Here is a 23047-nt window from a genome sequence, read left to right on the forward strand (position 1 = left end):
AAAGACAGAACATTAAATATCATGGGCTGGACAGTCCTGTCATACCTACAAGTGTCATATCAAATGAGATAGCACCACTGACTCTATACATCAGATACATACATGAAAACTATTTCAGCATATTAAATGTAGGAACATCGTTGCCACCATGGAGTCTCTAAATACTGCGTTGGTATTATCAGCGCTCTCAGCTATAATGTCCGGAGTAGGGGAGGTGGAGGGAAGGGGTGAGACACAGAGCTGAATGGGAAGGGTTCTTGCTCAGGAAAGTCTGTAGCTGTGGGGTTTTTTTCCCACTCTCAGAACAGAATGTGAGGTTACAGATTCTCCAGAAAAATACAATAAATGCAAAAATCTTCTTGGAACAAAAATGTTCCATTTCCAAAATGTCAAAATGATGTTTTGACATTACTGAAAGCTGTAGTTTCAGTTAAATAGAATTTTATGTTAGAAAGTGACATGCTTTTATGAAGAGTTTTGATTTTGACAAAGTGGGATTTTCCAGCATCGAAGCCATCTGATAAAGTCTAACCAGCTCTGACTACTGATACACTACAGCAAGGTGGGTTTTTAAGTGGAGGAATTAAAATCACCTTTTGAAAAAAAAGAGAGACTAACTAAGTTCAAAATTATGGGGAATAAAAAAAAAAAGAAAAAGATTGTTTGAGGACTCTCTGAAGGTGACATTACTAATACAGCAAGATTTTTACATATTTTGGGGATCTTTGTGGGGAAAAGATTCATTTTTTTAAAAAATGTGAGAGTGAAAAATGAACTGTACAGTTTTGATGTTGATGTGAAGTCACCTCTGCCTCAACCAGACAGCCGACTGAACAGATTTCCGTTCCCTACACCATGGACACAAAGTGCTGTGAGTGGGTGTTATCTTCCAAGCATCGGCAGGTTTAGGGTTCAGTATATTACATCACTTGATAGTATATGACTTTTCATTTAACACACTTGTTCAGCTATTCCTATTAAAGGTGTTTCAGCGTGCAGACAGGATTTGCTGAAAGCTGGTCAGTCCTGTAAAGATCCAATCCTGCAAACGTATGCAAACTTTTTTAATTTGGGGGAGTAGTCCCCAAGAGTTCAATTAAAGTCTTGTGGGATATGGTTTCTCATATTGTTAAGGATTTTCAGGATTAAGACTTGAAACGGTATAGGAGTTCTAGTCTAGCAACATGCATCAAGTTGAATTTTATTCCATGAGGTGTTTTTGGTAATATTCTGTTCTGCATAAACAGGGTCGGAGAGTATGACGTCTTGCATATTATCAGGACCCCGTTTCTCAATTCAGTTGAGGCTAGCTCTAAAATAACCTGGATGACTTGCAAACACTGGCTACCTCTCCTTGTCCTGCACTAAGGGTTTAAACTGCATGGATGTGTCCCTTTGTCATCCTCCTTTGTGAAGGATGAAAATGAGGGCATACCCACGCCACAAATTACCTCCTCAGCCTGAGACCTGTCCTTCTCCTGCCTGGCTACGTGGAATATCAATGAGCACCTTTTGGATTTGTGTAAGAGGCAGAAGAGCATTATTTTTAATCCACCTGAGATGAAAAGCCCGGCACATCTGCGCAGGTGCTGAAAGCTGCGGCACAATCAGGAACCAACCCTACAGTGTCCGCCACGGACCTGGCCATTGCTGCAAAGTGCAGAGATGTGCCCTGCATTGCCAGCTCCTCATGGGGAATGCTTCCACCCGGCTCCCTCACTTTTAAAAAATGCAAACAGAAACAAAACCAGAAATTCTGCTTTTTCTTAGAGTGCCACAAACTGTACGCCAGACAGAAACGGCTCAGGGAAGGGAGCTGACAGCTGAGCACGCCAGACACTGTGGGAGCCATCCACCCCCTCTTTGGCGTAACGGGAAACATCCTGTCAGAAACACTCTCTGCATTTGGGCTTTTCTTGAATTAATTATCTGTAAACGGTGACGGGCTTATCCTGCTGGGAGCCTGCGATTCCTAGTCAGTATTTCTAGATGTGCTCGACAGGAGAGTCGTGATGGTCAAAGCTCATCAGACAGAAAGCATCAGGGCATCAGAGCTCCAGCCTCAAGTCTATTAGGGCTGCTCCCTCTAGTGGGAAAAAGTACATTAGCTGCAAAAAAACCTTTTTTCCCCTATTTCCTTTTTTTTTTAAACTTTCTTTTTTCTTTTTTTTTTTTCTTTTTTTTTTAAGTGAAGAATTCAAGTTTTCCAGATAGTGCAAGACATGGGGCAGTTCCCATCAGACAACAGGTGACCAAATGCTCGCTTTTCCAGCCCTTGAGCATCGGTGGTAGAGCTGGGGCCCAGCCGATGCAGGTCAGCGGTTACTCCTCCGAGGTGAACCCGTGGCAAGTGAGGGACTCTTGGTTAGTCTTCCAGCAGTCCTCAGTGTATGCCGTAGTTGTGTTTGGTTTTGATTTCCCACTTCTGATTACAAAAATAGGACTTACTATAATCATAATAATATTAATGATACAAAATAATTATTGTAATTATATACTTTTTGGCAAATTATTAACACAAAGCAGCCCAAAAGACCCCATTGGATTAAAAAAAGGTGACAATGCACAAACGTTAAAAAAGACAAAGTCTTTGTTAAAAAAGAGGGAAAACCAATCTGCAAATGAACGCATTTCTGTAAGGCAACATGTTACCTTTAGTTTTCAGTCTATATTTAGGTCGGGTTCTGTTGTTGTTCAAGAAATTGTTAGAACTTGGCTTGCTTGAGCTTATCAATGTGGTAACACAGTTTCAGCGCAGGTCCCAGTTTCAGCCCCAGGTATTTCATGATCATGTCACTTTTCAGCAGCAACAAAGCATTGCCATCAATCTCCTGGTTTCAAAAGGGAGAAAGAGGATCAAAATGTGTTAACCCCCTTCCAGTGCTGTGTCCTGACACATTAAACAAGGTGAACAAGAAACAGCATGTCTTTTAGAGTAAAACTAGCTGAAATGTTATGCATTTTGAAATTTCATTTAAAAAATTGAAGTCTGAGGTATGATAGAAGGAAACTCTAAAGGAGGGGTTAATCAAACAGTACTTTTTATTCTTCGAGGAACTGTAAAGTTTGTCTAGGTTTTCAATTATTTTGCAATTAAAACATGAGGATTTAAAAAAGAAACCAGGATTGCTCTAAGCCCAATTCTGAGAAAAGCCAGTCAACCTTGAGAGAAAGAAGTGAGTGATGGAGAGAGGGAGAGGGTTGTGGCCTCATGAACTGCTAATAGCACATCTCTGAATCTCAGTTCCAGCTTTGTCCCTGGCTAGCTGCATGTTTCACATATCCCCAGTGCACTTAGATCTGGTGAGAGAGAGAGAGACAGATATGTTTCTTTTTCTTAAATTGAAGATAGTAGTAACTTGCTTATTTTATTGCATTTATTAATAAAATCTGTTCAAATTTCATTTAACCATCATGTAAGTGGAGGAAATTACCACCAAGTTTAGTTTTTTATCCCAGACCTGTTGGCCTGAAAACCTTTTGAAATCACAAAGTGAGCACAAAGTAGCTTGGATGCGCAGAGAAACAGACTGTGTTTTACTGTGGACTGTGAAACAGAGAAGCTTTCAGTTACACTATCCTTCCTTGGATCCTGAGCTTGTCTGGTTTTTCCTGACTATATTAGTGGATCTGCTAAAAAATACTACCCCTCCCCACAGTCTCCACCACACTTACATACTTGGACCATGGGAGCTAAAACATAACGAGAGCTATATGTGTGTGCATACATATATACATATACACACACTAATGTTGCATATATTTTATTCTGTTTGTGATGGTCAGATCTTTTCTCCGTGATCCACTACCTACTAATTAAGCAGTACTATGGATCCTAACTTGCCCTGATCATTATTATTCCATTCAGTAGGTGATTTAGCTGATGAGCATTTAAGGTCACTTTCTGATTAACTCAATCAATTAATGCTCTTCATTTTGCAACCCCCACTCTATCCATAATAGAAACTCTCTTTACCTTCCCCCTCTCCTTCCCATTATTTTAAGGAAGCTAAGAGAAAGTAAGAAAAGTATTACATGTAATTAATATTTGCATAAGAAAGAAAAACAAACTCCTGCAACTGTGGTGCCATAGGGTAAAAACACTGTCAAGGGTTTGTTGTGGAGGCAGCTGTTTCTAAATGTTGTGTTCAGCATTTTATTATTTCCTTTATTATTATCATATAGGGGTCAAAATTAAACTCCATGACAAGAGCATGCCAGAGGGAGCATTCATATCCAATTAAATATCCCATATTAGCCATGTCCCTGTGCAGATTGTTGGCTTGACTTCTCTACAGTATTACTGTGTCAGCCCTTTTAAAAATAATTTTAAAAAGAAGGATTCTATAGTATGGTCCCCATATCGGCAATAGCTGCACCAGAAAATCTTGAACCAGATCTGGAGCTGGAAAAATTCAGTGCCATCAGTGCAATTAGCTTGTTTGACATGAGTTGAGATCTGGCCCACTGCAAGTTAGAGTATTGCAGGAGATCATTGCCATGTTCCTGCAAGGGGATGGACACAGCAAACATATGAGCTGCAAGGTCATGATGCAGGGGGTATAAATATACAGCTTCCACCTGCAAGAAAGAGTATTACTGTGTTTGTGCCGGCTTCTTGCAGCACTTGTTCTGAGGATACCGTTCAAAAAGCAGAGTAGCCTCTAAACAAGCCCTGTGCCATGCAAACAAGAATTGCACCTGGTGGTGGATGTCCCCCAGGATGAGGATTTTAATGAGAAAGATTAAAGTCCCCATCTTCATGGGTGTTTAAGCACTTAATTCTGAGTAAAATGAAAGACTTCAGGATCTATATCCTGCTCGGGATATATCTCTCTCTCCCTACTTTTGTATTCTGCAATCTTGTGAACAGACACCAACCCTGGTAAAGCCACCACCTGCGATAGGAGTGCACCAAGTGGCAGCTTAGTGGTCAGTGCTCAAACACTCGAGATGAAGAAGGTTTAGGGAAAGATGCATGCTCACAAGTCTGATGTCTAGCACTGGCAGAGACAGGTTTCTATTTGAAAAAATTGGATCAATTATACTAAACTCAAAGGGTTTTTTCTCCTTCATAGAAGCATTTGCCAATCACTGGCCATAATTAAACTGTCAGACCACGAGATTGCTTCAATCCTTTCCACCTTGAGTTTTCTACCTGCTAATTTCCCTTTCTCCATTTCCCTCCCTCAGTCTTTCTACCAAGTCTTTCTTGCTGAGAGAGCACTGCATGGGGTTTTCTCACAGTCCTGCTATGAAGTCCCTGCTAGGCCGACAGCTCCTTTGCCTGAGGCCAGAAGATCTATCAGTTATGGGTTAGGCTTTCCTCGGCAGACGTCCCTGCCGAGGGAGCAGGGAACAGCAGAGGGGAGGTAGTAGGCAGTTTCATGGTCTTTGGTGGACAATCTCAGGAGTCGCCTGTGACAGACCTCCTTGGGTGTCTTGGCAAGAAGAAAACCTTCTGCTCCTGGTGGGAAGAGCAGAGCCATGGTCATCCTTCAATGCATATGGCAGCTGTGGAGGATGCGGGTTGCACCTCCTTACTGCACCCTGGGAGAGCTGGCTCCGGGGACTGCAGTCAGCACCCGAATGGCTTAATATAGCGGTGGGAAAGAGCACTGCCCGCACACAGGATACCTCCCCCAGCCTTTTCTTCCTGGTGGTCCTGCCACCGTCTCCCTCCCAGTGTCATAGCTCAGATGAGTTGATTGCCAAAAGCAACGATTTCAGGTGATAGCTGGGCCTGGTCAATGACAGTAAGTGCTTCTAAGTAAATTATGCACCTGCTTCATAGAAAGATTGAACATACAGGAAAATATGGCTAAGGTTAATGGACTAATCACTTGTCTCTCACCCCTGGGGTCTCCATGCTAATCCAGATGAGACCTGAAGGCTGAAAAATTGCAGGGACATATATAACTCAAAGGTGTAATTGAATTGAGTTGTGTGACAATCTTACCCAGGTTCTCACACCTACGGCATATTTTACAAGGAAACCAATGATAAGTAGAGCCCATGGGTGCTGGGCGTTCAACAAAGGATAACAGGGACAGTCTTTAGTGGCAATTTAGCTTGGTCTCTTTGGTCACAGAGCAGCTGTAGCATCGTGGCATGCTCCATGCAGCTGGCCCATGACTGCCTGGAGCGTGTCACTGCCCTGTTGCTAGATAAAAGCACGCTGTGCCATCCTGTGCTGCAAGTGGAAACTAGACAAAACCAGTGCTTTTGCACTGTCCGTATTTACCAGATGAACTTTAAATGTTTCTTTTCTTTGGGACGTACCTGCATGCCTCAGACCATGGCAATTCTCTCTTCCTTGCATGAAGAGTTTTCTCTTGATGCGCAGCCCCTTCTGAGAGTCTCAAAAACTCTCAAGTTGCTTTAAATCTGAAGGTGGCTTGTTTATCTGCCTGGTTACCCACATGGCCAATGTAGGCCATGTTTTCATTATCAGCTTATAAGGCAGATCTGACTTCTCTGCAGAAGGCAGGGAAAGTAAGCTGGCACCTGACCTGTAATTGCAGATTTTGTCCTAGCACCACTGTGCCTGCTCTGTTGTCCTCGTCCCACCGGCCTGTCTGCAGAATGGCAGATGGCCTCAATACCTGCCTAGGGTGAGCAGACATCAAGGCCTGTGTTCATTTTCATCTGCTCCTCAGCCACCTCCTCTCCTCAGTATCTGGAAACCCTGCATCCAAGGTATAGCTGGAAATCCATCAGTTGTCTCCCTCAGCTCTTGTCTGCAGCCCCACATTCCCACCCGTCCATGCTGGCACACGGGCAAGGAGTGGGACCTGGTGATCAAGCCCTCTCGCTTGCTTTGCAACCTGAGGTGCTGGTCAGGGGTCAGGGCTGGCGAGCTCTTCTCCTCTAGACCTAGGTCCAGGCACTTACATCCAAAGCTATGACCTCCAGCTGAACACAAACAAGTCACTTTTAGGGTAAAATCCATTTTCATAGCCAGACTGAATTGATCAAGGAGGGATGGAGGAGGAGGAGGAGGCTGAAGATGCTATTAGCTGCATTGGTGCCAACTCCATATACAGCAGCAGAAAAAGAAACTCCAGATCAGATGTGTGTTTACAGTCTTCCCCCTTACTAATTAAGGATAATGTCATTTCCACCACTGGCAATTGCCTAGCAAAAGCAACTATCATATTCTCCAGTGAGTCAGCAGGTCTTTTAAATTTGGTTATGTAGTTACATAATACTGAGGGGAAAAAGATTAAAAGCTTGGCTGTTTTGGATTTCTCCTGCTAAATATCTAGAGACACATAAAAAATGCTCTTCAGAGAAGAATCATAGGTATCGTGGGAAAAAATTGTCATTGAGACGAGGCTTTTTTGTGCCAATGTGACAATGAAAAATGAGCACCAGATCCTCTGTGCTTGCTCTTAGGCTTGGCATAGAAACGATTTACACTGGTGTAGTTGGGAACAAATAGTGAGCATTTTCTCAGGACATTGTTAGGATCTCCTCTTTGAATGATAAACAGAATAGAATGAGAAGAGAAAAGAGAAGAGAAGAGAAGAGAAGAGAAGAGAAGAGAAGAGAAGAGAAGAGAGAAGAGAAGAGAAGAGAAAAGAGAAGAGAAGAGAAGAGAAGAGAAGAGAAGAGAAGAGAAGAGAAGAGAAGAGAAGAGAAGAGAAGAGAAGAGAAGAGAAGAGAAGAGAAGAGAAGAGAAGAAGAGGAGTTGAGTTGGAAGGGACCTACAACGATCATCTAGTCCAACTGCCTGACCACTTCAGGGCTTTAACCAAAGTTCAAGCATGCTATTAAGGGCATTGTCCAAATGCCTCTTAAACACTGGCAGGCTTGGGGCATCGACCACCTCTCTAGGAAGCCTGTTGCAGTGTTTGACCACCCTCTCGGGTCATAAGTGAACATTGCTTCAACCAAACCCCCCAGAGGTGCTGAACACCTTGCAGGGCCCTGCATTCAACCTGGTTGAGCACAAACACTGCCTATAGCAGCCAAAGGCAGCTGAGCAGGTGTGTGTGATGTGTACTGGCTGTCTCTTGGGACTGCCCGTGCACTTGGCTTAAATTACACAGAAGCGGTAAGGGCAGCCTTCTACATACGTGTTTTCTGAAGAGCTCCACATGGGGACCCAAAGCGTGAGGGTCTGCATCCTTCACAAACCAAACCACATCATCCACCGTCCAGGTCAAAGGATTCTTGCTTGATGGCCGAGCCGCGTCTTGTCGTTCTGGTGAAGGACTTGAGGCTATTGGTACAAAAAAGCCCACAACAGCGCGTTACAACGACATGCAGCGGTTTCCTTGGTTTGAGAGCGTGCAGAGGTACGGCAGCCTCACTGCGGCGTTGGACGTTGGATCTGTGTGTGCAAGTATCAGCCTGAGATGGTGGGGTGGGGAGAAAAGGGGACTTGGAGCAGTTTCTGATCTGACTGCTTATTGGGAGACATGATCCCAGCTGGCGAATTGTGTTAAAAAACATGAAACCCTCAGGTTCCTGCTGGGGAAGGAAAAATGTGCCAGCTGCCAGGCTCTTAAACCGAGCTGCCCCTGCTGTCTGATCTGCAAGCAGCAGGGATCTTGGCTCAAGAAGACACCACCCTCCCACCTGGAGAGAAAGCGCTTCAGCACTAAACAAAGGAGTTTGCCATTGAATGCGAAGGCTAGAGGATAAAATCAGGATTTAGCAAATAGGTTTTTTTTTCTTCGCGTTCAGATATTCAGACTTATCTTAGAGTTTAAAGGAAGGTTTCTAGTCCATATCCTCCTAATCTTAGGCTCTCACGAAGCTGATGGTCCCCAATGGATGCCTATTTGGAAAGCTACTAAAACACACGAAGATGAACATTGCACATGTGACTTTTTAATGGTATAAGCCCTAGATGATTTAAGGTCACTTCGGCTTGCTGTAGCTTTAAATCAAGTGAATAAAGGCACATTGGAATGAAAGTGCATTTATGTTTTTATTCTTAGTCTCCGCAGAATTATAAATCTCAGCCTCCAGGTGAGTATAATTTGCACCCCCACTTATGCTGCTTCACTATTACAAGAACTATATGCTAGGTTACAGGAAAGCGGTTTAAATTTATTTATATCCAAACCAAGCAAACTTTGCATTAGTAGATGGCAGCACACAGATGTATAAAATGTTACTTGCCCAGACCTGCTTATCTCTTTCTGTTAAGGCCCAATTTTTAATGAGAGAAGTGCAAATGGTAAGCAAGCAGGCACTACAGAAGACAGAAAAGGAAACGGAAGAATGGAAGTAGAGAGAGACCACAGATACCTAAACTGGAGCTTGGAGAAGAGAATCCCCATGCGTGACTCAAAACACGATCCTAATGCGCGTAAGCAAATGTAGCGGGCTGGGTTTGTGGCTTACGTGGCTTATGTCATTCCATTGACTTCAATAGAGCCATGCTGATTTATATTAGCTGAGGATCTGCCCATATATGCACAATAACGGCTTTATGTGCATATTGGTCATTTTTTTTCTTGCTGCCATGCTCATCCTACAGTATAATGTAATGAAGTATATTTTGCGGTTACGAAGGATGAACTCCAGTAAGCAGCAGTGCTATGAATGTGCAAATCTGGTCGATGGGCTTCATAATGGAATGTGATGTAAATATCATGATAATTACACTCTCATTTGCTAAGTCACGGTTCTGGATATAAAGGACAAGGAATAGCCGCAGGTCCTCTTAATTAGACAGCGAGGATTGGTGTTTGTATGGACTCAGGCGACCCTGGGCTCCGCTCACAGAATAAATGCAATACACAACGGTACAGACACCATCTGGAGCCTTTGGCATGAAACGATGAAGACAAAGAGTGCAAAATGAGCAGGATAATCTTGGCCAACCCCTGGATCATCAGTAACATTGAGAAACTTTGTCACGGACAAGTGGGAGAACTGAGCCTTGTCTTGGAGGCAGAGGGGCGAGTATTTCTCCCTACCTTACCTGCCGATGGTCTGGGTGCCAGCTGATGTGTGGAGATATTGGGTACCTCGGCACCTCAAACCAAAGGTCAGGGAGAAAACCAGGCTTTTGCAAACCAGCCGGAAAATAGAGGGGGGAGAAAAAGGTATGGCCATGCCCAAAGGATTGCAGAAGTTTCTATGCTACTGCCATAATGTGGTCGGGGGAGATGTCGTGGCACTACTGAGGATCACGTTTTTTCCCTTAAATTTGTATGAATGTAAGGAAAGCCCAGGGGGCTTAGCCTGGGATTCATACGAGGCACAGAGAGAGCAGCCCCCAGCCCAGTGACTCCTGCCCACAACCCGCTGCTTCCAGAAATGCCAGGAAAGGGCAAAGGGGAACAGAGAGCCCCAGGAGCGGTTGGGAGCCTTCACAGGTATTGGAAATATCTGTAATGAAAGGAAGGGGGATGAGAAGAAAAGGTTGAAATGACAGGGGAATTCTATTCACTCCTTCGCATTCTAGCAATCAATAGCATAAATCTGATTTTTTAAAGACAAATATATAAATGACCTTTCTAAAGAGACCGCATGGCTAGAACTCTTCCAGGCTCTAGCAGGTGAAGATAACCCTTTCAAATCCCTACCTGAGATATAATATAATAATATAAAAACAAGAATTATGTGTGGATACTAACTCTTCAAAGACTGTTTTGTCTTTATTTACCTACCTAGAGTCAAGTCCTGCATTCTCTGCTGCTTTTTCATGAATTAAGATGTGTTATTTTACTTGTGTGTAAGAGGCTTTAAATGTTTTAGTTAAACTGGGATACCAGCAGCTTGCAGACAAATATCTTGAGCACAGTTTGTAGCTGGTGAGTCTGGAAACAATCTGGTTTTCCATATCTTTTAAAATGTATTTTGTTGTTTAATTTACTCTGGCTTTTTAACATCGTAGTTTACACATTTAACTGTGATCTCTCTATTGACAAAAGAAAATAAATCATTTCATGTCTACACAAAGACATGGGGTTTATTTCAATAGCATCACTTTGCTGAAAGATTAAATTAAGCACAAAAGTGTTTGATGGCAGCAGGGCAAGTACTATACATTTTTTCTTATCTGAAGGTATTCACACTTAACCTAAGAATTAGATAAATGAGGAATTCTCATGTCTCCCGGGTATCCTATGCCATCCTGTCATCAGAATTAATCAAGATGATAATGAATACTCAGATTACAAAGAGATGGGAGTGCTCACGACCAATAATTATTTTTAGAGATCGTAATCTAGGTCAAATCCAATTTCCTGTTTTTGACAGGTGGCAAAAATTTGTCAAATTAATGGAATGGGATATGGAAATTTAGGTAATCAGAGGGAAGCACTTCCCCCTCCTGCCTGAAGCGGTGTCGGGGAAGGAAAGTGAAGAGGTTCCTCTGCAGGGGAAGGTCTCAGGGCATCCCAGTCGAGACCATTGCCTGCGCAGAAATGGCTAGAGATACCGGCTCAGTGGCCAAAGCCCTGCAAAGCCAATGGAAAGACATGGCCTGCCTGGTCTGAGCTCTCACCCCACACAGGCTTTTCTCTGCCTCCCACCTCTGGCCTCGGGACCTTCCTGAGAAGGAGGATGGAGAGAGAGAAAGCCAACAGCCAAATGGAAATATGAGGCTAAAATGGAGTTAAACCTGCGAAAGAAGGAAAGATAAATAGCAGACTCCCTAAATATGTTCTTGGCAAACAAACAGAGCCCAAAGGGAGTACAGTCATTGATAGATAAGAGTGGAAAGGGAGTGACAGATGAACTTTAATATTGCTGCAGGCCTAAATGATTTCTTTGCCTCAGGGGAAGGGGGTGGGAATGAAATTTTAAAAGGTTCTCTCTGATTGCACTGGAGCAGATAATAAGGAGCAGCAGATCTACTGAAACTAAGCAGAAGTAGCAGACCCTCAAAGGCGCAGAGAAATGCCTCCTACTATAAACAAGGACAGGAGGAAGGCTTTGTAAAAAACACTTTTCTAAAAGTCTAGGGCATACCAAGCAGGAGAAGAGGAGAGGCGTCGGAAAAGCAGGTGTGTGGGAAAACACAATTACAGGATATTTATGGGCACGCGGGGGTTTGACGAGCCACAATCAGCAGAGAGCTCTGGAAAGAAGATTGGGCTTAGCACGTCGATTTGCACTGGCAGGTGCTTGCAGGAGATGCTGTGCACCACCTGGCTGGTGGCCTCAGCCCCGCGGCGTGACAGGGCAGAGTCCTCGTCCCACCAGCACGGCGGCTGCTCCCGCTCCTGGCACGGCATGCACCGCATGGGGATGCAACGTCGCAGGTGCTCCTCTGCCCACTGCAAGAGCAGCCCAGCATCCAGCTGCATGAGATGCAGTCATGGGTTGGCATTAGATATCTATTTGGGCTTTTCTTGATTTGCCTCTCTTTTGCAGGGGCAGGGGGAAAACAGGCAGCTCACTGAAAGCATCGAACCTTTCAGGCTGTAAATGTCCTCAAAAATTAACAGGCAGACTGTGTTTGCCAAAGAAGCGATACCCAGCGCTGAGCCCCACAATGCCGTCAGCAGCTCCTTTGCTGCCTTGGGGAGGTGCTGGATGCGGCCCCTGCAGGGTGCTTGCAGTATTATTCTGGAAAAAGAGAAACTTCAAACCCTGCGCCCCCAAAACATTTTCAGGAAATAAATGTATTAGCAAGCAGGATTGCCTGTTTAACAAAGGCCCTCAGGTGATAATAATTAACTGCTAATATTGGATAATAAAATCTACATAAAAATAACAAGCTACAGGGCAAGGTTAAGGTTATTATGTTGTGGTTGAACACGCAATTCTTCATACTTGAAATAAAGGCTTTGTTTGTTATGTAAGCAGGCTTGGAAAGGTTTATGATGTCCTTGACTATTCCTTCTCTGATTTAAGAGCTTCAATTTGGCAAATGATGACAGGAAAGTGCATGTTTATCTGTTAGCAGACCCAACTGGCTTTCTGAAATGAGGGTTTGGGTTTTTTTTTTGGAATTTTTTAGCATAATCATGGAGAATTAGGCATCAAGCTTCCGATCGCATTAATGAGAGCTTTGAGGTTTAATCTCATCCATTCCGCTTGAAAGACGTGTTCTGCTATGCACTGAGATACGTTTTATGGTTATGATTTTTTCCATGATATTTGCCCACCATGATAAATAAGGCAAGCTATTTTTTAAAAATATCCATAAATAAAGAGGATTGGTTTGAGGTTTCAGAGGGAAATTCTTCGTCTTTTTAATGAGTCCTGCCCATCCCTACCTTGTAAGTGTGCAAACTGAGGAGGATAAGAACAGAGTCTGGCATGCACCACTTACTCATCTTTGCTCACTTATGATTCAGCAGGATATAAATTATCCCGAGAAAGAGGAAAAACACATGCAGAAGCCTTGTAGTGAGAGCACAGCTTCCAAAGACCTTTGCAAGAGAGATTTTGCGAAGACAGTAATCAAACTCTAGTGTGGCTGCGCTAAGGCAGTTGCAGAAAGATGTGTATTTTTAAAGTCTGGGATTGCCAGTAAAAGTGGAAGGAGCATGGTGGGTGAAAGTATGATAGCTGTGAAGAAATACAGTCTCTAATTTTAAGGAGGAGCAGGCAATGTTTTGTAGGACTCTACGGTGGGAATTCCACTGTCACAGAGCTGACGCTATCACAAACAGAGCAGGAGATGAAACCAGGCTGTGACTGGAAACAGCACCGTTTCTTTAATGCTAGAAGTGATATCATAATGAATCCGTGGGCACCCTGACTTCATGGATGTCTCTGGGTTGCACATCACAGCCACCGAAAACTGCCTGGCTGTGTCTGAGAGCAAATGGCTCTCCTCTGCCTCAGAGGACCCAGCTCTTGCCGTTGACTGTGGGAGACTCTCTGCTGGAGGCTCCAGAAAGCAGCTGAGTGGATCAATGGAAATGCGATGGACGGTGGTGGCACAAACGTGCACTAGCCATTTGTGCTGACGTACAGCAGTGCATATTGGTAGAGCACAGGGGATTGCTATTCCTCCTGTTGGAGACCTTGACAAGCAAACCCATCTCCCTATGGGTTTGTGTGTACCTTTATGGCAGACCCTAATCTACAATGGATGATACTGGGACTAATAAATTGTTAATAATTGTAAATGATCAATATCAACAAATTAATAACCGTTTTCGTGATGTTCACTGCGTAACTGTCAGTTTTAGGGAGCCTTTACTGTTGAGCTGGTCAAACATCCCAGAGGTCCCAGATGAGCTAGTCTTTGCAAGTGTCAAATGCATGTCACATAAAACATACTAAGCAGTTTTGGGATGAGTCCTGTTATCCCAAAGTATCATATGTAGCAGCTTGAAGTCACCTGTAACTGCTTCAAAGACAACCAAATATCACGGGTGCCTGGTCCAAAAGCAATCCCTTCCTCTTTGCTGCTCAAAAGTGCTTTAATATGTTTCAAGCTAGAGAAATATAGGAACCTATTGCATGGCCACTGTATGACTTTTCTGAGATAGGGAAACAGCAGCATTCACAGTCAGAAACAAGAAGGGAAAGTAATTCAGATGAGCAAGTTTAAGGAGCTCTGATTTTACACTTCAGTCCCTTGAACATAGATTCAAACCCCTGATACCAAGGCTCTTCTCCACACAACACATTTTTAAGCACAGGAACACTACCACTGTATTTTGTGGATGCTTAAAATGTGCAAAGTATTTAATAGGCCATTGGGTGATTCAGGAAAGAAAAATCTATGAAGGGTTACTAAATATGAATCCACCACTTCTGGTTCAGGAAACCCTTGAGCCACAAATTTCTAAAGGCGGAGAAGGTAGTGGGGAAGCACCACCATCTCTGCATTTATCCCTTTCCTGGGGGTGTGCTGCTGTCTCATGCTGGAGACAGGATGCATGGCTAGACAGACCTTTGCTCTGAACTGCTCTGACCCTTCCTAGGTACTACAACGACTGTACCCTTCCCATGTACTACTAACAACTGATCCCAAGCAGAATGATAAAGATTTTCAAAGCAAGCAAGTAACAACGTTGTTAAATCTTGACTCCTCGCAGCTGCCAAATAAAAAGCTTGATGATAGGGTCCCAGTTCTGCTGGGAGGCTCTAGCGAAGCAGTGGGAGAGGGGAAAATGAATCCTGTGCACAGTAAGCCTCTTGTCCTCCCAGCACCTGATTATGCCTGCCCCAGAGGCACTGAACAAGATCTGAAAGAAAGCAGCTTTTCATTTCCTTTTCTTTGTAACTGAGGCCCCCAGTTCATAGTGACAACCTTTTAAAAGTTGTTTGCAGTAGTGTATTTCTATACTATCCACTTTGCTTTGAGTAAAGTTGACTCTATATGTAAAGAAAAAATAATGATGAGAACCAAATGTGCTCTGTATAATAGAGTAACACAGGGGTAAACCAAGGAAACAAGTGTGCGAGAATAATAACAGAGTGATGGTTTTGGGTAGGTATTGAATATTTAGAAAGGCAAACTTAGATAAACAAAGAAATACAAGGGTGAATACTAGTAATACGTCTTTTGGAAGAATAATGTTTTAAAATATTAAATAGTGGAAGTTTAGGAACAAGAAATAATATAGGTGTTGGGGAGGTGTGGGAAATGAAGGAATTATGCAAAGATCTGCAGGTACTGGAGAGAGGCTCTGGAGTGGCTACCAAGCAAGAATATGCAGAATCACTTGCAATTTCCAGCGGAAATGCAAGGACAAAAAGACAGTGTAATGAGCTAATGGTAGACAAAGGGGCTAGGGGAACCAGCAAGGCTTCTGCGAATATATCAAGATTTAAAAAAAAAAAGTACTAGAGTGACAGTAGATTCCATTAATAAATGAGGAAGAGAAAGAAATTAATGACTTAAAAATGGCTGAGAAACTCAACTTTGTTAGATCAAGATGAAAAATGCATAAATGAAGTTTGAATAATTAGTAAGGGGTGAAGACACTGTTCGAATCGCTACTGATAAAGACCTGTTAACGGAGAACTTGGAAAATGCAAATAACGACAAAGTTCATGGAAGTTCAGGGAATTAGCTAACCCATTTGATGAACCCAGGTCATTTCTAGAGAAAAAAAACCATGGCTAATAGGGAATATAGGTAACGGCAGAGCAACCGACCCAGCAAACCTAAATCCTAGCAGGGTAACTGGACAAAAATACAAAGAGAGGGAAGAAGGGTTATTGAATGCAGTGGTTCCCATGGCATCCCTTGAATTTGCAGATAAACTTCTTGTGACTTTGCTTCCTGAAGGATAAAAGAGCCTTGAGCAGCGAGCTGGATGATTTCTAAAAATTTATGTTTTGCTGGGTAGTCTTTTCCAAGCAAAATCTGGCCTGGTTCATGATTAAAGGGGCAGGATGGGCCACACAGCTGGGAAGCAAAACTTTTTCCTAAAATGGTTTGAGGTAGGCACTAATATTTAGGTTTGCTCTGCATCGTATCTTGTACACAGCTGGTGTCACACAAATAACAGGTACCTGCCTGTAGGCAGTATCAATCTTTTGGAGGAATGCCTTATATATTAATATTTATATCTGTAAGTTGATAATGGCAGTTGTGATTGCCACACAATTATACATAATACATATGTTTACATAATTAATAACAGCATTAGAAAACATTAACCTTTTTACTTAATGATGAACAGATTGATTTTGTGTTTACATAGGTTATTATTTCTCCTTCTAAATGGAAGCATGTGTGGTCTGGATGGATGTCAACCCAGACGCACCTCCCTAATTTTCCTGGGAATTTGGGAGTGAGTTAAGACTCCAGCATGGCACCAGCATAGCAACACACATTGCTAAATGGAAGATGTTATATTACCACTTCTGTTTCCTTCGAGATAGGTCCCGTTCCTTGTTGGACTGGAGGTCTGATGCTGCAGGCCAGTAGACGAGGACCCCCCTGAAGACATCTGGGCAGGACGATGGCTACAGGAGGAAGAGGAGCCTCCAGCAGGACGTCCATCTGCAGGACTTTGCCGCATGGTGTACATGGAGCCCATGCAACCAAAGGCAGAATCGGCAGGATCCACGCTGTACCGCTTCATGTTCGCAGGATCAACCAGGTAGTCCTCAGGTATGACCGTTTCTGCTCAGGAAGCCAAGACACAAAAGAAACATCAGTAAAACAGAACATATTTTAATTCAGTCCTTGAAAAATTACATATGTTTTTGCCAAAATACCCTTTTTTTTTGATTCTCATAGTCAAAGCTCTTCCTCCTCCTCATTCCCACTGCTGTTTTCCCTGCAAAACCAGCTCTCCCCTCACCCAGCCCCAGGACCCTCTCCTCCACCACCACCACCATCACCACCACTACTAGAATACAAGCAGAGCTCCTGGAAACATCTCTGAGATCCAAACCTTCACATAACCCCTACAAACACTGGCAACCTGCATGTCAGAGATTCCCTCTCTCACTGGGTAAAACAAGGTGTTAACATCTGGCAGGCAGAGAACACCCAGATTAGGAAAGTCCTTCCCATTGTCCCATGATGTTTCTTCGAGCTGTTGAAAATGCCACTTTCCTCATCATGCGTACTCTCCTTCCAGACGCATCTGAGCAGGGTGAAATTACCCATGTGGAGTCGCGCATCTTCCCTGCCCGAGCAACACTGTCCTCTCACTGTATTGTGTAGCCTTATTGAGTAACAAGAATTTATGCTGTAATTTATGTTACAAGATCCAAGCCTCATTGCTAATACATGTTGAGGTTGTATATAATAGTTTTCCTTTTAATTTACATTTCTACTCTTTTCCTTTGGAAAAAAAAAACCTTGGCAGCTGCGTACAGTAGTTGATGTTAAACAAACACAATTTAGTTTGACAGGTCAAATACTCAAGAGTTGTGCCATGCCAGCATTCTGGCTTGTGTGTCAAGCCACAGCACAGATTTTTGTTACATGCTTGCCTGACTTCTCATTTTCTTGCTGCTGTCTCTTGCTTGCTGTCTCTTGCTGCTGTCTTGTCCCATTCTGGGCCAAGGCTGGACTCACCATAAGGCAAACATCAGATCTGAAGGACCGCTGTAAATGTGAAGTTTCCTCGCTTTTGGGCACTTGCCTTTGCAACTACAAGTAACTTTCCTTTAGCAAGGCTTTTTCCCCTTAGATAATTTGGATTCTTACAGCGTGCATTCAGGTATCCTGCTGCTTTCTGCCAGGGATTTCTGAGCTTGATTCTCACACAAATACAGATAGGGTGTAATTCAACTGAATTCAACGGAGTTTAGCTAACGTAACACTAGCATAATAGAAATGGGAATCAGACACTCTGAACCTTTCTCCGTAACCTCCAACAGATGCCAAAATTGTATAGCAATTGAGCTAAATACCTTGCTTTTCAGACTCCTCCCAATAAACCAAAGAAAATCCAATCAAGCCTTCTCATTCAAAGGAATTTAATTACTGTGTAGAACACTTGCAATAAAAGCCTCTTATGCATAAAGAAGACAGCTCTTTCTGCAGCATCCTGCCTGCACCACATGGAATAATTATGCCTCTTGTGAATCATTACCTCTTTATTCCAGGAAAAGAATGCTCTTTTAATATGATTACAATATGAAGAAGACACAGACTATCAAAACAACAAACAGCACATTAAAAGAGCCCTGCTAAATAAACAGCATACAGCTTTTATTACTATGGATATAAATGACTCCAAAATTTGTGAGCAGACACCAGGGATTTTTTGACTCATGTCAGACTCTCTCAGTAGTCTGTGTGAAATAAGACACGTGTGGGTGAAATCTCCCCGTGGAAGGACACCCATGAGTTGTGTATGAGACTATGACTATGATGAGGAGCCAGATGCCATCAGTTCTGTTCCTGACTCTGCCTAAGACTCTTGATCTAGATCAATTTATTCCACGTCTCTGCTTTGGGCTCCAAAATGGGAGTAATGATGCCTATTGCCACAGACCAAGCAGGAGCCTCAATTCATTACTGTTTGAAACATGCCCCAGTGGAAGATGCTCTGGGAATTTGAAAAGTGATATTCATGTCTTCATTGGACAGGGGGCAGCAGGAATTGTCTCAAGCAGCCAGGTTCTAAGCAAACCTTTTCAGAGCTCCTGATCTTCAAGTTGACATGAGCAGTCAGTAGATTACTAGAGCAACTCATCACAGTCACCTCCTCCTGAACAAAAGAAGCTCATGAGGAAATGCAGGTCACAGTTAGATTAGGAAAAAGGAAAGTGTGCATTCAAGCCTGTGTGGTTACAGGCTTTAACTGGTACAGCTTTAAAAGGTGCTAGTCAGCTTCTGTGCTCCCTGCTGAGTGCGGGCTGCGTCGTAAAACTGCACGAGCTGATGCACCTTGAGCAACCATGTCTTTGTGAGCCCATGCCCTGCAACGATCTGCCCACCCCCAGGAGAGACCCACACATTGGAGAGAAGAGGCAGGCAGGCCCGGGGGACTTTCAGGGCACAGAGAGATCCATTATGGCCCTGCAGGGTGACACAGTCCCTGGTGACACTTCAGGGCAGGAGAAGACATCTGCATTTCATGACCCCCTCTCCCAGCAGCAGAGAAGGAGATGAAGGTGAGCGGATCTGTATGGATTCATCAAGGATCAGTCACACCTGACCAACCTGATTGCCTTCTATCATAAAGCAACTGGATTTGTGGACAAAGGGAGAGCAGTGGATTTGCCTTGACTTTAGCAAGTCTTTCAACACTGTCTCCCACAATATTCTTGCATCCAAGTTAGAACATTACAGTTGGGATGAGTGAGAAACTGGTTGGATCACCAGGCTTAGTGGGTGGCAGTTAATGGGTTATATGGAGGCCAGTAAAAAGTGGGGTACTGCAGGGATCTAACCTGGCATCCAGGTTTGGTCTCTGCGATACCAGACAGACATGGACAAATGGGTGAATTCAGCGGAGGGCCATCAAGATGCCTGGGCCTGGAGCACTTGCCCTGCGAGGAGAGGCTGGGGAAACTGGGCTTGTTCGGCCTGGGGGAGAGGCAGCTTGAGGGTAGGAACCTAACAGCAGCTCCACAGGACCCATGGGGAGGTCACCGAGAAGATGGAGCCATTCTATTCACAGTGGTGCATGGCAGGAGAACAAGAGACAACAGGCAAAAATTGAAAGAAAAGCTTCAGACTGGATGTAAGGAAAAACCTTTTCCCTGTGAGGACAGCGGGGCAGTGGCAGATGTTGCCCAGAGAGGCTGGGCAGGCTCTGGCACTGGAATTTTTCCAGACTCACCTGGACAAAGCCCTGAGCAACCTGGTCTGACCCCATAGCTGACCCTGCTTTGGACAAGGGGTTGGATCAGAGACCTCCTGGGGTCCCTTCCCACCTGAATCATCCTCTGATCCTATGATTGCCGTCTTCTCCACTCTGAGAAGCAGCCGCAGAGGATGGAGGAGGACCATGGTGAGGGCTCATGTAAGGGGTCCAGGGTCCCTTACAGTGGCATAGGAGGCAGCGGGAGGGACGGGCTCCACTGTCCAGAAGCTACAAAAGACTGTGGAAGCTTTTTGTGTTCATATTTCTCCAGCTCCCTGTTAGTTTTTATCACAGAGAAACTGCGCAAGTTGGGGCTCGACCAATGATGTGTATGAAAATATCTGCATTTTGTAAGCTCCCAGAAGACCTTGTAAAGTGCACAGCTTTCACAGCTACTAATCCCACTTTGACCAATTAGGGAAAAACATGTTTTCTAAGACAATAGAAGAAAACATAACTCTCTATTGAGATTTAAAATGCATCAGTTTCATAAATCTGTAGCTTAGCCCTTTTGTATTCTGTTGCACTTCTGTATTTTATTTTCTAGGTAGTCAGCAGAAGGGCACACGCTACTGAGAAATCAGTACACGATGTTTTAAAGCAGGATTTATGAGAAAGCTGCTTCAAGCCTTTGCTTTCAGCACAGTAGTCTCCATTACAACTGTTCACCACCCGGAGATGCTCAAGCCATTTTGGTATAGTTTTCCTTTCCATGAATGGTCCACAGGCAACTGGATTGAAAAGCCCAAGTCTGTTACATCCAGCACACCTTAAAATGCAGCAAAGAGAAGCAAAAAACCCCAACTGCTTTCCCAGTTTAAAAATGCACATTTCCTTAGCTGAGTTTCTTTAAAGTAGCAACCTGTATGGTTCCCAGCCAAATTCCTGAAGATGGGTCAGCTGAGAGTTAAAACAGCATGAGAACCTGCAGCTCACATCCCAGCTCTGCTGCAGACCTCTGGGGTGACCTTGGTCAGGTTATCCGTCATCTCTGGACCCCAATTCTGCATTAGGATGAAGAAAAATACTTGTTTTGTCTCTCATCTCTGTAATGTTAAGTCCTTTGCTCGGCGGTATCTGTATGCCACTACAGCGTGCCACATGGATGTATATTGCATGTGTAAATGCAGAATGCATACAGTGGACCTTTGGTATCGTCTGGGAATAGAGACACTCCAGAAAGACAAAAAAATTACGCCTCCCATTGTGCCTTAGGAAAGCAAATGAAAATCAATTTCAAGTCAAGCAGGAAATGAAAAAGAGTGTACACCCATGAAGATGATCCTTAGCTGATGTTTTCCTGGACAGATCTAATCTCTCACTTTTCTTCTTTATCTTCAGAAAAAAACCCAACCTTATTCTGCTAAGATCTCTCTTATAGTTAAAAGCTCTTTCTGCACTCCAGAGACACTCCTGTCCTCTCCAGTCTGCCTTCTCTCCTCTCCTCCCAGGCCAAACATGCCTTCTGCCACTTTCCTCAACTGCAGCTGCTCCCACATTACTTCTCATGTAACATCCCTCTCTCCCTTTACCTGTCTCAGGCTCCCTTCCCTTACATCCCCTCCCTGCTCCTCCCTCCATTCTTCCCCATCATCTCTTCCTACTTCCTGCTTCTTCCATCACATTCCCACCATCTTGACCTTGCACCAGCTCTTACGCTGCTTTCCCACACCAGCAGCATCACCCTTTTCCCATTTTGCCAGCTATTTTCCTATCCCCCTTTTCTATTTTCCCTCCTCCCGTACCGCTGACCTGCATAGCCATTTCTTCCCCAGGCTGTTCCCCTTCCATCCATCTCACACTTTCATTCATCCAGCTTTCCCTTTCCTGATACCCCCATGCCTTTCTCTGGGTTTGTCCCCAGATCGCTGCTTGGACAGCAGAGCCCAAGTTCAGGGCAGTGAACTGGGACCAGAGTCCCCATTCCCAGTTAACAGGCCACGTCCTGCACAGCCACAGAGCGGCTGCATCTGGGTGAAGGTTGCACAGGGCACCGATGGAAACCTGCACCGCCACCTCTGAGCACGCTGGACACTGATCCCCAAACCAGGGAGGTCCTCTTTTACACACCAGTAGCTTCCCGGGACAACTGCCCTTCCTTTTAGGCTAATACTTTTGTGTCATTTCGTAACCTTTTACTCCACCACCTGCAATGCTCGATCATTTGTATTTGCTGTAATTAAATTCCCTATAACTTCTTTTCCTCCCAGTCAATATAGATTTCTTTGTTTCTTTCTTTTCTCCACCCCCACTTTTCCTTTTTTGTGTCTTGTCTCCTATTCCTCATATCATTTAGTGATGGGCTTTGCCCTCTGACACTTCCCTTTACCTTTTTAAGTGCTACCATATATTTTCTATAATGGGTTGACCAGCTGTGAACTCCATATTTTAAGCAGCATGATATCATAGCTTCCTCAGACCTCTCCTCTCCCCTAGCCAGGGCCAGCCTTTTCTCATCTCCCAGTCATTTTGAGAGGAGCCAGCCACAGTGTCAAAATCCCATTGAGAGACTCCTTGTATGGTTTTATCTCTGCCTGTATTTTATAGTTCCTGAGCTTGGCTCCAGCTCCCCACCCAAGGATGGCATTTGCCCTATCTAGGAGGCAGTGGGTGGGAGCACTGTTTTAAGCAGCTGTGAAGGTTAGAAACCCTGCATCTCAGCCTTCATGGAAGGAAATATAAAAGCAGGGAAACACAAAAATCAAATGCAGAAAAGAAGAAGGAAATACTTCAGGTGAGTTTAACCATCAGTTCAATCTAGTGTAAGCCATAGAGGGAGAGAGCAGAGAGATCTAAACAGTATTTAAGAGTGTGAAAGATATGCCTTGGTTCTGATCTGCTATCTTCTGTTTTAACATCAACTCTTAAAAGATTAAAAAATAACT

General features: G+C 43.9%; 1 protein-coding gene across 1 annotated transcript in view; it reads right to left on the reverse strand.

Moving 5' to 3' along the window:
- Positions 1–1122: 1122 nt before the first annotated feature.
- SCML4 (Scm polycomb group protein like 4) overlaps positions 1123–23047 on the reverse strand; it is a 73343-nt gene continuing 51418 nt past the window's right edge. Inside the window, exons 7-9 of the mRNA XM_075148068.1 lie at positions 16748–17014; positions 8082–8227; positions 1123–2831 (exon numbers count right to left, since the gene is read on the reverse strand). Coding sequence (XP_075004169.1) covers positions 2706–2831; positions 8082–8227; positions 16748–17014 — 539 coding nt within the window. The 3' untranslated portion in view covers positions 1123–2705. The remainder of the gene's footprint in view (positions 2832–8081; positions 8228–16747; positions 17015–23047) is intronic.

Source organism: Calonectris borealis, chromosome 3 (genome assembly GCF_964195595.1).
Source record: "Calonectris borealis chromosome 3, bCalBor7.hap1.2, whole genome shotgun sequence".
In the NCBI taxonomy this organism is placed as follows: domain Eukaryota; kingdom Metazoa; phylum Chordata; class Aves; order Procellariiformes; family Procellariidae; genus Calonectris; species Calonectris borealis.